This window comes from Podarcis melisellensis, assembly GCF_964234715.1.
Source record: "Podarcis melisellensis genome assembly, chromosome: 16".
Lineage (NCBI taxonomy): Eukaryota > Metazoa > Chordata > Lepidosauria > Squamata > Lacertidae > Podarcis > Podarcis melisellensis.
This window is the reverse complement of record NC_138533.1, coordinates 8520124-8536444: the sequence shown is the minus strand read 5'-3', so window position 1 is coordinate 8536444 and position 16321 is coordinate 8520124. Positions and strand designations below refer to the sequence as shown.

The window sequence follows — 16321 nt, the reverse complement described above, 5'->3', positions numbered from 1 at the left end:
TCGCTTTTCTTCCAAGAAGCAGGCGTCCTTTAATTTCGTGGCTGCTGTCACCATCTGCAGTGATCATGGAGCCCAAGAAAGTAAAATCTCTCACTGCCTCCATTTCTTCCCCTTCTATTTGCCAGGAGGTGATGGGACCAGTGGCCATGATCTTCATTTTTTTGATGTTGAGCTTCAAACCATATTTTGCGCTCTCCTCTTTCACCCTCATTAAAAGGTCCTTTAATTCCTCCTCACTTTCTGCCATCAAGGTTGTGTCATCTGCATATCTGAGGTTGTTGATATTTCTTCCGGCAATCTTAATTCCACTTTAGCATTATCTAAAAGGGTGGATTTACAACAGGCATAGGTAAACTCGGCCCTTCAGATGGTTTGGGACTACAACTCCCATGATCCCTAGCTAACATGACTAGTGGTCAGGTATGATGGGAATTGTAGTCCCCAAAAACATCGGGATGGCTGAGTTTGCCTATGCCTGATTTACAACCTCCAGTTTCTAGGCTTCACAAGTATATCATGCCTCCACACACAAGACTTAGCTTGGCAAGTTAAACCAGTTTCACTGTGTGTTTGGAAGGGTTTCCAGTCTCCTTTCTCCCGCCTTTTACCTGTCCATCTGTCTCCCTCGCGGGAGGAGGCATTTCAAGAAGGTCGCACCTGCAGATCTGCAGGCAGATTTGGGTCTTCGCAGGAGTTTGTTTAATTCAGGCACCCCCCAAACTCGGCCCTCCAGATGTTTTTTGGGACTACAATTCCCATCATCCCTGACCACTGGTCCTATTAGCTAGGGATGGTGGAAGTTGTAGTCCCAAGTTGACTGTCTCAAGGCAAATCTTAAAAATGTAGTATAAACACTGACAACCGAGAAACACTGGCCTGCAAGCACTCCAGTTGGAGAACAGCCTTTACCAAAGGTGTCATGGGCTTTGAAGACATTTGAACTCAGGACACAAGGGCAAAATGTGCTAGGAGGAAGGCACGCTTGGCAAATCCACACTGTGATCAACTCACACCCGGAAACCTATGTCCCCACTGTGGAAGGATGTGTGGATCCAGAATTGGCCTCCACAGTCACTTACGGACTCATTGTTAAAACCGTGTTCATGGAAGACAATCTTACTCAGCTATGAGTGATCGCCAAAGAGGAAGAAGAAGAAGTCCTAAAACATCTGAAGGGCCGAGTTTGGGATGCCTGGTTTAATTCATTTATTGCAAAACAATTTGCATAAAACATAAACCAAAAAGCAATACAAACAAACCATAGACACTAACGGTAACAACATATCGTTTAACATTACACACACTGACTTCCGATTCACCTTATTGTACTTTTTACGCATTGTTGGTCTATACGCACTTCTTGTTGTTTTTTCCTGTTGCATATCAAGAGAAATTTTTGCTTTTACAATTTCCTTGTAATTCAAGATTCAGTCTGAATCTGTCAGGAGATTTGCATTGTCACAGTACTTTTTAAGATATTCTTTAAATATTATCCAATCCTTACTCACTTTCTGGTTTGATTTCCCTCTTATTCTTCCATTTATTTTTGCAAGTTCTAAATATTCTATCATCTTCCCTTGCCAGTCAATTTTTGTGGGGATTGAGTCACCATTCCAGTTTTTTGCTATTAAAGTTATAGCCGCTGTGGTTGCGTACTGTTAAGTTGTGGGTGAACATATCAGACGACACAGCAATTCTTCCAAAGCAGCTCTTTATTTGTAAGCTGAAACAGAACTGAACTGAAGGGATCAGTCAGCCTGCTTATATAGAGCTCCAGTACAACGTTACTGTAACAACTTTCTAAAACTATCCAATCATTGAACGTCACTTTCGATCCTTCATTTGCATAACTATCTACAGTATCCCCCTGCTGGCCCAGGGTGAGAACTTCAGTACATAACACATACATTAAAAAAGGTTCTAAAGTTTTTACGCTCCCTAGGCGCGAGGTTAGAGGACCTGATTATTTGAACCCCCCGTGGCAAAAGAAAGTGTCTCGTCCTCGTCGCTCTCATCATTTCACTTCCTAACAATTTCCTACAAACTCTCAACAACCACTCTTTGCCCCGCACATGGCGGCTCCTCCCAGCTGCGGCAGAGGACCGGAAATCACTATAAAGGCATCATAGAGACTGGGCTGAAACCTCTTTGAGGCAGAACTGAACTCCTCCCCTCCCCGGAAACGGCCCGCGCGTGCGCAGTGCGTGCGTAAGGGGGCAAACAACAACCTTCTTCCCAGAATGCCCCGCGTGAGCGTTATGAGTGAGGCGGAAGTAGGTGCCAGGAAGCCCCGCCTCATAACAATGATGGGGCCAAGATGGCGCCTGGCTATAGCTGCGCTTGTGGGCTTCGTCGTTGCTGCCCCCGGGTGAGTTATGAGGGGCTAAGGGTGGGTGGAGGGCCTCGGGCATTTTTGGGGAAGGGGAAAGTGGGGCTTCCAAGTGAATGGTGGTCACCTGAGCGCCGCAAGGGCGAGTCCACACTGTACCTTTAAATCGCTTTTATACCATTATATTTTATATGGCTTCCCCGCAAAGAATTCTGGGAGATGTAGTTTGCTAAGGGTGTTGAGAGCCCTTAGGTGACTCGCCTATTCCCCCCCCCCCCCCAGCTACAATTCCCGGAGTGGTTTAGCAAGCGCTCTCTCTTCTTTGGGAGCTCTGGAAAATGTAATTCTGGGAGAAGAATTTGGTAAACAAATAATAATAGAATTATAGAGTTGGAAGGGATTCATCTAGTGTTTCCCAACCTTGGGCCTCCAGATGTTTTTGGCCTACAACTCCCATCATCCCTAGCTAGCAAGACCAGTGGTCAGGGATGATGGGAATTGTAGTTCAAAAACAGCTGGAGGCACAAGGTTGGGAAACACATTCTAGTCCAATCCCTGGCAATGCAGGATTGGACATCCGTTTGAAATGTTATAAATACCACCGCCCTGACTCTGGGGCGGGGTTGCAGTTTTGCGAAAAGATTCGACTGTAACCTATTGCTTTGCAGTAAACAACAATGGACTCCTAACTCCTCTTGACTCTCGAGTTGTATTGGCATAACTCAGAAGATAATGGGACGTGGATGGTGCTGTGGGTTAAACCACAGAGCCTATGGCTTGCCGATCAGAATCCCCGCGACGGGGTGAGCTCCCGTTGCTCAGTCCCTGCTCCTGCCAACCTAGCAGTTCAAAAGCACGTCAAAGTGCAAGTAGATAAATAGGTACCACTCCGGCGGGAAGGTAAACGGCGTTTCCGTGTGCTGCTCTGGTTCGCCAGAAGCGGCTTAGTCATGCTGGCCACATGACCCGGAAGCTGTATGCCGGCTCCCTCGGCCAGTAAAGCGAGTTGAGCGCCGCAACCCTAGAGTCATCCGCGACTGGACCTAGTGGTCAGGGATCCCTTTTAACTCAGAAGATAAGCCGTTTTTGGCTTACAACATTAAGATTAAGTGTCTGATGCTCTGCTGCAAGTCGTGTCTAAGAAACAAAACGAGAGGAAAATGACCATCTGCACCTGACGAGATATTTTATCTTAGGTGCATTACTGAAGGCAGCAACCAACACTAAGGATTCTCTAAATGTATTTGCCTGGAACCATGTTCACACCATACATTGAAAACAGTGAGATATCACTTTAAAAAGTAATGGTTCCCCCCCTTACCCCCTAAGCTACAAAGTCTCAAGCCTTGTGCTTTTGCGGAAGCTGTGTGATTCTTCTTCACCAAGATTTGTTCTTCTTTGTATCTTGCAACGTGATCTTTAATTATTTTTCCCACCAATTTAACTGGAGCTGACTCTGTTAATCAGATGATGGGGACAAACTTGTGGGAGAGCTGTGGCTTTTATGCCCTACCTGTGGACTTCATTGGAGCAACAGATTGGTCACTGTGAGAAACGGCACTAGATAGGCTTTTGGTTTTATCCACCAGGACTGCCCACAATTGTCTTTAAAGTGACAGATTAGCCTGTTGTCCCCATTACCTCTCATTTTAATCTCTCTGCAATGTTCTCTCTCTCTCCTTCTTTTTCTGTCCTGTTTGCAGGTTGGCTGAAGTGGCTTTGGAAAGTGATGGGAAAAACCCAGGTGAGAGAGGATAATTGTATCTGTTTTGGCTATTTGAGATTGTGTTGTAGTTTGCTTTCTAGTTTTTTTTTTTTGTCTGGAAGAACCGAGATGGAGTGGAGGGCAGGAGAGGTATCATAAAATGGTGCTGAAAAAGATCTGAATGCGTGTCATTTCCCTGGCTGTGTGGCCCTTAATTTTCTCAAAACACCCTTGAGTATGATGCTCAGCAGAATGTAAGGAGAGCCCTATGGCTGGATCAGGCCACTGGCCCATCTAGTCCACCATCCTGTTCTTACGGTAGCCAACCAGGTGTCTTGGAAGCCTGACATCAATAGTTCTCTGCCCACCTTCAAAATTCCTAGCATATAATGCTCTAAAGTATTGCCGCTTCTGACAGTAGAAGCAGAACGTTGCCATTGTGACTAGTAGCCGTTGATAGCCTTTGTTGTTGTAGTTTAGTCGTGTCCGACTCTTTGTGACCCTATTGATCAGAGCCCGCCAGGCACTCCTGTCTTCCACTGCCTCCCACAGTTTGGTCAAACTCATGCTGGTAGCTTCGAGAACACTGTCAAACCATCTCGTCCTCTGTCGTTCCCTTCTCCTTGTGCCCTCCATCTTTCCCAACATCAGGGTCTTTTCCAGGGAGTCTTCTCTTCTCATGAGGTGGCCAAAGTCTTGGAGCCTCAGCTTCAGGATCTGTCCTTCCAGTGAGCACTCAGGGCCGATTTCCTTCAGAATGGAGAGGTTTGATCTTCTTGCAGTCCATGGGACTCTCAAGAGTCTCCTCTAGCACCAGAATTCAAAAGCATCAATTCTTTGGGTATCAGCCTTCTTTATGGTCCAGCTCCATGAATGTGTCTAATCCTTTTTTGAGGCCATCTAAATTAACAGCTATCTCTGCTTCCTGCAGGAATGAGTTCCGCAGGTTAACTGTGCACTGCGGATCAGGCCTGAATCTTCCAATGTTCCGCTTTATTGGATGCCTACGAGTTCTAATGTTATGATAGAGGGAGAAAACTAAGAGCAGTTCTGCCAGGTCAGGCCAATGGCCTATCTAGCCAGTAAAAACACTGATAGCATTTTCCTTCATGGATTTGCCTAAGCCTCTTTTAAAGCCATCCAAGTTAGTGCCCGCTGCCGCCGCTTGCAAGCATGAGTTGTGTAGCTTAACTCTGCGCTGCATAAAGAGCTGTGTGTGTCTGTATTGTTGAAGCTGACTCCTGATCTGCTCTTTGGCTTCCTGCAGCCAGTTTGCCTGGGGCCACGCCGTGTTGGCAAAGCGAGGATTTCGTGGTGACCCAGCAGTGCGCTCCCTGCCAGAGTTTCCAGGCGGTAAGTGAACCTCCCAACAGGAACAAAAAGTTGGGCAAGGGTAAAAATGAAACGCCTTAACTGCTTGCTAAAATATGTGCAAAAGAGATTGATGTTCCCACTTTCAAACATATCTTATCCACTGTGGCGTAAAATAAGATAATGGACACAGAAGCTTCAATACAATAATAACACAGAAGGTAGAATGATGTCAAGGCCAGTACTGAGCTCAGTATGGTTTACACCAGGGGTAGGCAACCTAAGGCCCGGGGTTGCCCAATCGCCTTCTAAATCTGGCCCTCGGACAGTCCGGGAATCAGCGTGTTTTTACATGAATAGAATGTGTCCTTTTATTTAAAATGCATCTCTGAGTTATTTGTGGGGCACAGGAATTCGTTCATTATTTCCCCCCAAAATATAGTCCAGCCCACCACATGGTCTGAGGGACGGTGGACAGGCTCCCCTGCTGAAAAAGGTTGCTGACCCCTGGTTTACACTGACAGGTCACGGTTCTCCAGGGTATCAGATGGAGAATCTTTCCTAGCCCTACAGGCAGATCTCAGGGGTTGAACCTGGGACCTTATGCATACAAACCAGATGCTTTTATCACTGATCTATATTGTATTCCTTTAAAAATAAAGATGCTAGTCCTCAAGATTCTGAATAAAAGGCTAACTTAAATAGGAAGCTGCCTTAACGGTGACTCAGACCAGTGTCCATCAAGCTCATTATTGCCTTCAAACTGACTGGCAGGAGCACTCCAGGGATTCAGGCAGGGCTGTCTTTCAGCCCCAGAGATGCCATTGCGGGTTGAACCCGGGTCCTTTGTGTGATGCAAAGCCAATATTCTATTAAACCAGAATGGGGAAGGGGTGGGTTCCCCATGCCCCGGTCAGAAGTGATCAGCTCCTCGGTTGGTTATTGCAACAGCTTTTCTGAAGCACTGAATCGCATGCGCTTGGCAGCTGTGTTATTTAATGAAACATGTGCTCTCGGTTGTAGAAAACGATGCCAGAATGCAGCGTGACGGGCTTCATTGAGCAGATCAACTGCAGCGCTTCCAAGAAGGGGGAATACAAGAGGTGAGCTCACTGGGAGGAGAAGAGCAGTGTGCCTTGCCTCCTGGGGTGCTGCCTCTGACAGTGGCCAGCAGCAGACCCTGCTGGAGCAAGGGGTGCTTACTAATGTCAAAGATCAGTTGCACAGGAAGGCGGTGAAGGCGAGCCTCTGGCAGTGAGAGGCGGCCCTCCAAAGCTTTCTTATCTGGCCCTTAAGGCTCTCTTCAGGCCACACACCTCACCAGCCCTGATTCATAGCCTCCTTGGCTGTGCCTGGCTGGGATGTGTCTCTGATCTTGCCTCTTGCCTGAAATCTCTTACCTGCAATTCCACTGCCCTGCAGCCCCTACTGTAACTGATCCGCCATGGATGCTTTAGCTGAGATTCCTACACTGCAGGGGGTTGGACTCGATGGCCCTCAGATGTGCTGCTAACAACTTCCTTCTGAAGCAGGAAGGGCCCTGTAAGCTTCTGGGTTAAAGGGGGGAAATCATGGCAGTCTGAAAGCTGAGAAGCAAGAAGGTTTCTCTTCTCTTCTCTTTTTGAATACCCCTGCCCTGGTGACAGCCAACCAGCTCTCCCGTCTGTCAGGAATACTCCCTCCCATTCCTACCCTCCCGCTGGTTTTCTGTTCCTCCTGACAGACAGCATTCCATGGCCGCTGAGCAGGCTTGTTTTGCAGGGGGAACTAATCCCTGAAGATCCCACCCAATATTTGTTCTTCTGCAAACGCCAGAGTTTCCATGAGCTAGCTTTCATCTCGTTTCAGTACGTTTCTGAGCACAATTCAAATTATTGGTGCTGACCTTTAAAGCCCTAAACGGCCTCTGCCCAGTATACCTGAAGAAGCGTCTCCACCCCCATCGTTCTGCCCAGACACTGAGGTCCAGCGCCAAGGGCCTTCTGGCAGTTCCCTCTCTGCAAGAAGCCAAGTTACAGGGAACCAGGCACAGGGCCTTCTCGGTAGTGGCACTCGTCCTGTGGAACGCCCTCCCATCAGATGTCAAAGAGAAAAACAACTACCAGACTTTTAGAAGACATCTGAAGGCAGCCCTGTTTAGGGAAGCTTTTAATGTTTAATAGGTTATTGTATTTTAATATTCTGTTGGAAGCTGCCCAGAGTGGCTGGAGAAACCTAGCCAGGTGGGCGGGGTATAAATAATAAATTATTATTATTATTATTCTCAGTCCCTCTGCCCCTTTCAAATTTTAGTCACATAGCCGCGGCACTTGGCTCTTCAGTTTGCCACTAGAGGGAGCAGCCAGCCTGTTTTAACTCACCTCTCTGATGCGTTCTGTGCTTCGACTCCAGGTGAAGGGCCTAACCAACACCTGTTGTGTCGTGTGGGGCATGTTGGGATGGGAACGCACACCACTCCCTTCTGCATGCTCCCTCCTCTGTGTCTCCATCAGCAGAGGGTCGCGCTCACCTTGCCTTCTCCTTGCAGCTGCCGTTCCATGGAGATGGAAGCTCGCATCTTCTGGAAGTTCGAGGGCGCCATGCTTGGCGTGGCGGCCGTCTTCGCCCTGATGGTGGTATGTCGGCAGCGCATGCTCGACCGCAGAGCCTTGGAGAAAGTGCGCAAGCAGATAGAATCCATCTAGTGGCGCCGGGATCTCTCGCCGCTCTTTTCGGAACAGAACCTAGCGGCAGCGATTGGGGGGCAGCGGTGGGAACGAATCTTCCATTGGACTGTGTGGAGGAGAGAACGGGCACCCCGTCCTCATTGGAAAGTATTTGCCCCCCTTCACTTCTGGCCACTGGGGAATGCTGCTTCCCACACCTTGGACCTGAAGGCACTTGGACTGAAACTGTTGCACTGAAACACGGGCAACTTGCTTTGTACACCCTGGGCACTTGTACGAAGAACAGTCCCGCTCCCCACATTGTCTGTGGTGCATCCTGACTTGGTTTGCTGCGTGGCCTCAATCTGTTGCAAACTCCTCGGCCTCTCTAGACTCTGTTGGATTCAAAGGAGCAAGCCCAGCACCTCCCTAGTCATACCACTGTTTTATTAAAGACCAGAAACCCCAGCGAGTATCTCTAAATCTTGTAAGGAAAGTGACTGATCTCTGCCCTTATTCATGCAGTTCCAAAGCCCTTTCATTTTGAGGGTGTGGAAAATGTAGCTCTATTTTGGCTTTTTGAAAAAGCCGTCCTGCGTATTGTCTGGGGTGGGGTGCGGGGTGCCGCCAGAACTTTACTGTGGCTTATTTTAAACAGCCGTCCCTACAGGATTCCTCTGTAAGAAACCTCAATGTGATTAAAAGCACGATGAAGCTTTCCGAACGTGCGAGCTCTGCTTTGTAACCAGTGCTGGCAAATAGATTTTTCTTTTCTTTTTCTGTGCTGGCAGATTTGTGTGGCCCAGCAGAAGCCAAATGGGACAGAACTGGATCTGTTTAGCTTGGTGGAACTGAGGCCAGAGCAGGCAAAATTCTGCATTTGGGAAAAAAACTGGGGAGCAGAGATGGTAAAGGGTGGAATGGGGCACCTTGGTGAAACCTCTATGCCTTGGGTTTGGCCACAACTTTTGCATTTTGTCAGCTTGGCCTGCATACACACCACACATTTAATGCCCAGGGCTCCCCCAAAGCATCCTGGGAGATGTAGTTTACCCACCACAGAATTACCCTTAAAAAAACTACAGTTCCCAGGATTCTTTTTTGGGTGGGTGGGCCATGCCCAGAGCTCTGGGCTTGAGAGGACAGGGAATTTAGGCGTTCCATTGTCGTGGGGCGGGGCGGTTTGTGAGTGGGCAAGAGTGACAAAAAGCCCAGTGCCTCAAGCCCACCTCTCTTTCTGATTTTTTTGTGTGTGGAACACCTGTGAAATCAAAAGCAATGTGTGAAAATTTGCAGGCAGCACACTCGTCTTTGAGTGCAGAAGCTCTCGGATTCACCCTCTGGCATTGCCAGGTAGGTCTGAGGGAGACTTGGAGGGTCTCTACCTGTCAGTATAGACAAAGCTGAGCTAGATGGAGCAATGGCCTGACTCGAAATTAGGTGGCTTCCTATGTTCTTCTGTGTTAAGAGGGGCCACTGGGAGTTCATGGCACAAGAGCCCCAAATCTTTGAAACCCAAAGGCGGGTGGGAGTAGCTAGAAGCAAACTCCCAAGTGTCGTTTGCATTGTGAGGTTACTGATCCCCACTGGATGAAATCAAAGGCCTCTGTGTCACGCACAGCATCCTATTGCTTTCACTGACCAGCCAGAAGGTACGAAATAGCCAATACACAGGGCAGGAATTGAGTAGTCCTCTTCTGGGAAAGTGCATGGGCACTGAGGGGATGTGAGCCTTCAAGATTAGGGTGGCTGGACGGTTTGCTAGCAGCTGCAAGCCTGACCAGGGCATCTCAACACAGACCTGCCAGTCTAGCATTTAATAAAACCATGAAATGGTTGTGAAGCACCTCTTCCTTTTTGCTGCTGCTACTGATGTGGTGTGCATTCCTTGCGCTAATGTTCATCGTGTTCATTGTGGCTGGAGAAATGTACCTCTGCTGTCCAGAATCACAGCGCCAGGCAGGATCCCTTGGTTATCTCCCGCTTGGACTACTGCAATGCGCTTTACGTGGGGCTACCTTTGAAGGTGACCCGGAAACTACAACTAATCCAGAATGCGGCAGCTAGATTGGTGACTGGGGGCAGCCGCTGAGACCACATAACACCGGTCTTAGAAGACCTGCATTGGCTCCCAGTATGTTTCCGAGCACAATTCAAAGTGTTGGTGCTGACCTTTCAAGCCCCAAACGGCCTCGGTCCAGTATACCTGAAGGAGAGTCTCCACCCCCATCGTTCTGCCTGGACACTGAGGTCCAGCACCAAGGGCCTTCTGGCGGTTCCCTCATTGCGAGAAGCAAAGCTATGGGAACCAGGCAGAGGGCCTTCTTGGTAGTGGCGCCCACCCTATGGAACACCCTCCCATCAGATGTCAAAGAGATAAACAACTACAGTGGTGCCCCGCAAGACGAACGCCTCACAAGACGAAAAACCCGCTAGACGAAAGGGTTTTCCGTTTTGGAGGCGCTTCGTAAAACGAATTCCCCTATGGGGTTGCTTCGCAAGACGAAAAAAATCTTGCATCCCCCTGCGGGTTTTTTTCGCTTTTTTCTTCCTTTTTTTAAGCCGCTAAGCGCTCATCAGCTGTTCCGCTGATAAGCCGCTTAACAGCTGATCGCTGGAAGCCGCTTGACAGCTGTAGCGCTAATCCGCTAAGCTGTCAATGGGCTTGCTTCGCAAGACGAAAAAACCGCTATACGAAGAGCCTCACGGAACGGATTAATTTCGTCTTGCGAGGCACCACTGTACCTGACATTCAGAAGACATCTTAAGGCAACCCTGTTTAGGGAAGTTTTTAATGTGTGACATCTTAGTGTATTTTTGAACTTTGTGGAAGCCGCCCAGAGTGTCTGGGGAAACCCAGCCAGATGGGCGGGGTACAAATAATTTATTATTATTATTATTATTGGTATACATCTTAATGTTTTGTATTTTAAATATATGATTTCCCTTTTCCTGGTCTTCCAGCCATTCAGGCTGTGTCACCCACCTCCTTTAACCTGAATTATTGCCCCCTCCCTTTAGCACCCACCCATAGATTTCCAGAAAAAAAAACCACTTTGCACATGCTCAGAAGCTCCCTTTTATTTCTTCCCCAGCCTGGTTCCAGGGTTCCGTTGAAGCTTGCCCACTTCCCCGGATCACAACCTGCCCCCTTATGGAGCTGGTGTGTTGCAATGAGGCAGGAAGCGGGAAGTCGCCGACACAGGTGGGGAGGGACAGGTGTGGCGCGAAATCCCATAATTTCACAAGCACTTGAGGAGGAAAGCATTGCAGGCTGATCCACGGGGGCAGTTGCAGAGCTTGCCGATCCGGGCGCCTTTCCTGACGGCACACAGGTCACCGAAGGAACACTGTGAGAAAAGGATGGTTGAAAAAGTCAATCCCTCTTCCCAGGGAACTCTGCGAATTGTAGTTCTGGGGTGGGAGAGCAGGGCTCTCCTCCTGAGAACTCGGTGCCCATAACAAACTACAGTTCCCAGATGTCCTGACCATTCCTGGACCAATGAGGACAAGCGACTGGAATTTAATTTGAGCACCCCACAGTTCACCGGAAGCTGTTTTAACTATTCCCATCGCTATTGAGGGCCTTCTCAGTGATGGCTCCGACCTGGTGGAATGCTCTGTCCCATGAGACCAGGGCCCTGCAGGGTTTAACGTCCTTCCGCAGGGCCTGTAAGACAGAGCTATTCCGCCTGGCTTTCAATTTGAACTTAGCCTGATCTTTTATTCCCCTTCCTTACCTCCCCCTCCCCTTTTTATGAAGATTACCCGCTCTGGGATCCCACAGCTAATTCTCCCCTGGTCTCCTCGCTGGCCCAAATAGGACTAATTTAGCCAGCTAGCCATAACTCTTTAAACCAGGCTTCCTCAATCTCGGCCCTCCAGATGTTTTTGGCCTGCAACTCCCATGGTCCCTAGCTAGCAGGACCAGTGGTCAGGGATGCTGGGAATTGTAGTCTCAAAACATCTGGAAGGCCACAGTTGAGGAAGCTTGCTTTAAACTTTGCCCAGTGATTTATTTTGTGCTGCCTTTATCGAGGGAGGAGGAGAAGAGCAGAGCCAGGATTACTTGGCCCAAGCTGGCTCTAGTTCCGTCAGCCATTTGCTCTGGCGCCACCTGCTGTTGGGCTCCCAGCTTCGCGCCCTATCAAGCCCAATGGGCACCAGCATCCCCTGGGTCTTTGTACAAGGGGTGCACCACTGTTAAGGGTGAAGGGCGGACCAGTTTTGCTATTAATCCCTCTTCCCAGGGAACTCTGGGAATTGTATTTCTGTGAGGGAGATACAGGTTTTCCCCCCACAATCCTCAGGGCCCTTAACAAACTACAGTTCCCAGAATCCTTTGGGGGAAACCTTGCCTGTGTGAAGTGGGACAATACTGGTCCCACATTTGCACCAATCCCTCCCTCCCTGGCCCTCATCCCCTGCATCTATCGGCAACTATCCAGGCAGCACCCGGTACCTTGGGAACTTGGTTGAATTTCTTCTCCCAAGTGGAGACCTTCTTATGTTGCAGCTTCTCCAGCACCTCCTGAAGTTCATCCAGCTAGAGAGGAAAGGAAGAGGTTGAGGAATTATTAAGGTGTGAGAAGAGCGTCTGGCGTGATTCCTGCTTCCATAAGAGGCCAGAGGCGGCTATTATGGCTCACTATTGTGACCCACTTTATTCTTGGCTCTCTCACTATTGCAGGGGTGCGGTGGGGGACCTGTGGCCCTCCAGGTGTTATTGGACTACAACCCCCATCATCCTTGAGCATCGGCCATGCTGGCTGGGGCTGATGGGAAGTGGAGTCCAGCGACATCTGGAGTTGCCAGAGGCTCCCCAACTTCTGCTGTAAGTAATGAGCACACATTAAGGTCTTGTAGGCCCCAATCGCTGTGTTGGTGTATGGCCAACAGTGTCTGGAGGACTTGAGCTATCCCATCCTTTTCCTAAGGACTAGAAACTTGATGGTTTTTGAAAGAAAAAATGCACTTACCTTTTTTCGCTGGAGGGTTGGATCTTTCAGAGATCCATTTCTATGCATTTTATTTTTTAAGAATCTCGTCCTCAAGTGGATGCCTTCTGTACGTTGTTGAGACTCTATCTCCCATCAGCCCCAACTAGCACAGCCAGGGATCAGGGATGATGGGAGTTGTAGTCCAGCGACATCCCTAACCCTGGCCTTCATCCCACCTAGTAAGAACTTGCATCTTCCCCAACATTTTTTCTGTTGTCCATTTAGGGGTCTCTTAATCATAAGATATTTAGGCAATTAATGGGCTTGGTTTCCTTAGCAGTGAAAAAAAAAAAGAAGTACCGGTACCGGTACAGTGGTACCTCAGGTTAAGTACTTAATTTGTTCCGGAGGTCCGTTCTTAACCTGAAACTGTTCTTAACCTGAAGCACCACTTTAGCTAATGGGGCCTCCTGCTGCCGCTGCGCCGCTGGAGCACAATTTCTGTTCTCATCCTGAAGCAAAGTTCTTAACCTGAGGTACTATTTCTGGGTTAGCGGAGTCTGTAACCTGAACCGTATGTAAAACCGAGGTACCAGTGTATTCCAAAGGCAAGGAAACACATACAGTTTGTTCCGGAGAGCCACGGGGCATGTTTTATTCACACAGTGTAGAATCAGCAGTGGTTAGGCAATGTTATACTCTGGACTTAATGGTCTTGGGGGGGTCTTTAGATAGTAATGTGCATTACATTACCTCCTCCAAAATGTGCTCAGCCAGGCCTGGTGTATCAGGGGACCTTGGCTGCCCAGTCCACTGAGTGGGGCCCTGGACTTCTGCCCCGAAGTCCCACTCTGATGGCGCCAGTGTGGGGAAAGTACCATCCGCCTATTATCCAAAATCCTGCCCTGTCAGCATTGCAGAGCATAATAACTGTACTCCACTCACTGTCACAACATCTGCTGTGATGGCCGCTTACTTAAATGGAAAAATAAAATGAAATGAATAATCCATGAATTTGCCTGTCAACGGCTACTGCTCATGAACAATAGCTCTATGGAACCTCCTTCTGAATACCAGTTCCTGGGAGGCAAGAGCTAGAGGTCGGTTTCTTTATTGCCCTGCTTGCGGGCTTTTTGGAGGCTTCTGATTGGCTGCTGTGGCAGCGGAATGCTGGGCTTAATGGAATGTTGGTCTGATGCGGAAGGGCTCAGAGGCTTCTGATTGGCTGCTGTGGCAGCGGAATGCTGGGCTAGATGGAATGTTGGTCTGATGCGGAAGGGCTCAGAGGCTTTTGATTGGCTGCTGTGGCAGCGGAATGCTGGGCTTAATGGAATGTTGGTCTGATGCGGAAGGGCTCAGAGGCTTCTGATTGGCTGCTGTGGCAGCGGAATGCTGGGCTAGATGGAATGTTGGTCTGATGCAGAAGGGCTCAGAGGCTTCTGATTGGCTGCTGTGGCAGCGGAATGCTAGGCTAGATGGAATTTTGGTCTGATAGGGAAGGGCTTCTCGGAGGCTTCTGATTGGCTGCTGCAGGCAGTAGAATTCTGGAAGGGATGGAATGTTGGTCAGATGGGGAATGTCCAGAGGTTTGTGGCATTTGATGCACATAGCCCAGAGAAGCGGCAACTGGAGAAAAGGGTGTGGCTCATTGGTAGAGCATGCATCTTGCATGCAGAAGGTCCCAGGATCAATCCCATCATCTCTGGGCAGGGCTTGGAGTGAACCCGGCCTGAAACCCTAGAGTGACCCTGCCAGTCAGTGTAGGCAATACTGAGCCAGATGGACCAATGATCTTCCTTGCTATAAAGGAGCATCCTCTGTTCTCATTACGGTCCAGTACCATCTTCAAATATTTGGAAGGCTCTTTCTTAGTTTAGAGCAAACTTGTTTTGTTTCCCCAGAACATAGGACCTGAACCAACACGTTCAAATTGCATGAAAAATAATTTGGAAATAGCCTGCTCCTCAATTTCAGTATTTTACTTCTCACCTGCCCCAATTTTTATGCTCCCCTCCCTGGAAAAATTATTGCAGATGTCCATGGGGGGTCAGACTAGATGACCCTTGAACCTTCTCCCAACTCTGATCCTCTCTGCGCCTCTCTCTCTCCTTCTCTCTCTAACATTTTAACAGGGTTCTCTCCCCCCACCCCCAGTCAATAGCAAATGTTTACATTGATGAATCTAACAGACTAAGTGTGTCAGATCTGGATATTAGCAAAGAATTCTGTTCCTCAGCAAGTGGGGAACATCTTCTGGTTTTGTTTGGCTCATATCCAAGGAATGATGCAATTGGTTCCATGTGATGGGTCCTGGTGGTACAAGTGGCAGCAGAGTCCCCCCCCCTTCTCCCCAACGCTCTATCTCTGCCTCCTGTGGCTGCCTGGCCAACTTGGTCTAAGATAGATACATCCTAAAAGCAGTTTCTGATCCAGCATGTTTCATCTCCTGGCGGAATAAACACCCCAAATCACATGCTAAAATATGTCTCTGGATCCCTGGTTGCCAGCTCTGTTTCCCTCTCAAACCTACAAGTTCAGGTCAGCCTGGTTCTCACTTGCAGATAAGATAGCAGAGAATGGGAGGTGGCAACCTGGTTGTGTTTGCTCTGATCTGGTTCTAAAGAGCCACACACTTCCCTTTGCAAGCGCTCTCTCATTCTCCCAGCCCCTTGGATGATCTTGCTGGCTTCCTTTGTCCTCCCGCTCTCCTAAAGACTTGGACTAATTCCTGATTGATGGCTAGATTGCATTTATATCCCCAGTGGCGTAGCGTGGGGGGTGCAGGGGGGCCCGGCCGCACTGGGCGCAACATCTGGAGGTGGGGTTAGGGTTAGGGGGCGCAAATCCACAAGTTAGGGGGCGCAAATCCACGGGTTAGGGGGTGCAAATTACTTGCCTTGCCCCAGGTGCTGACAACCCACACTACGCCACTGTATATCCCCACCTTGCCTGAGGTGGTGTACATTTTCCTCCTCATTTAATCCCAACACAACAACCCTGTGAGGTAGGCGAGGCTGGGAAGCAGAGCAGCAACTGTTCCAGGGTTGCCCAGCGAGCTTCATGGCTGAGAGGGGATTTGAACCCTGATCTCCCAGCTCTACTCTAACCACTACACCACACTGTCTTATTCTGAGTTGCGGCGGCAGCTCTGAAGTTGGAGCAAATGAAGAACATAACCCTCTCCTCCCTTGCACATCCCAGTAGACTGGTATTCGCTGACCCAAGGCTAGAGTGTAAGAAGAAACCCTGGTGATTCTGAACTAAGGTCCATCGACCCCAGTATCCTGTCCTCCTACAGTGGTCAGCTGGAAAGGCTCTCCATATGGGGCTAGACTCCAGTCGTCACCATGCCTTATTATTGGCCCATTCCAGACAGGGTCTCATCTCATGG

The 16321-nt window shown here is 49.0% G+C and overlaps 2 protein-coding genes and 1 long non-coding RNA gene across 3 annotated transcripts in view; 1 reads left to right on the top strand and 2 right to left on the bottom strand.

Annotated features, from left to right (window-relative positions):
* The first annotated feature begins 2216 nt into the window (after positions 1-2216).
* Positions 2217-8714, top strand: JTB (jumping translocation breakpoint). Its single transcript, XM_081892038.1, has 5 exons — positions 2217-2368; positions 4033-4073; positions 5302-5387; positions 6369-6448; positions 7873-8714. Exons 1-5 carry the CDS (start codon positions 2241-2243, stop codon positions 8027-8029), a joined length of 492 nt encoding a protein of 163 aa, XP_081748164.1. The 5' UTR covers positions 2217-2240; the 3' UTR covers positions 8030-8714.
* On the bottom strand, positions 3654-4022 carry LOC309358831. Its single transcript, XR_014163651.1, has 2 exons — positions 3843-4022; positions 3654-3785 (listed from the first exon to the last, which is right to left on the bottom strand). It is a non-coding gene; the product is annotated as an uncharacterized lncRNA (long non-coding RNA).
* A 2342-nt stretch (positions 8715-11056) lies between the features above and the next one.
* Positions 11057-16321, bottom strand: part of LOC309358687 (cocaine- and amphetamine-regulated transcript protein-like) — a 6631-nt gene continuing 1366 nt past the window's right edge. Inside the window, exons 2-3 of the mRNA XM_081892075.1 lie at positions 12453-12536; positions 11057-11340 (exon numbers count right to left, since the gene is read on the bottom strand). Of these exons, the coding sequence (XP_081748201.1) occupies positions 11233-11340; positions 12453-12536 (192 nt within the window). The 3' untranslated portion in view covers positions 11057-11232. The remainder of the gene's footprint in view (positions 11341-12452; positions 12537-16321) is intronic.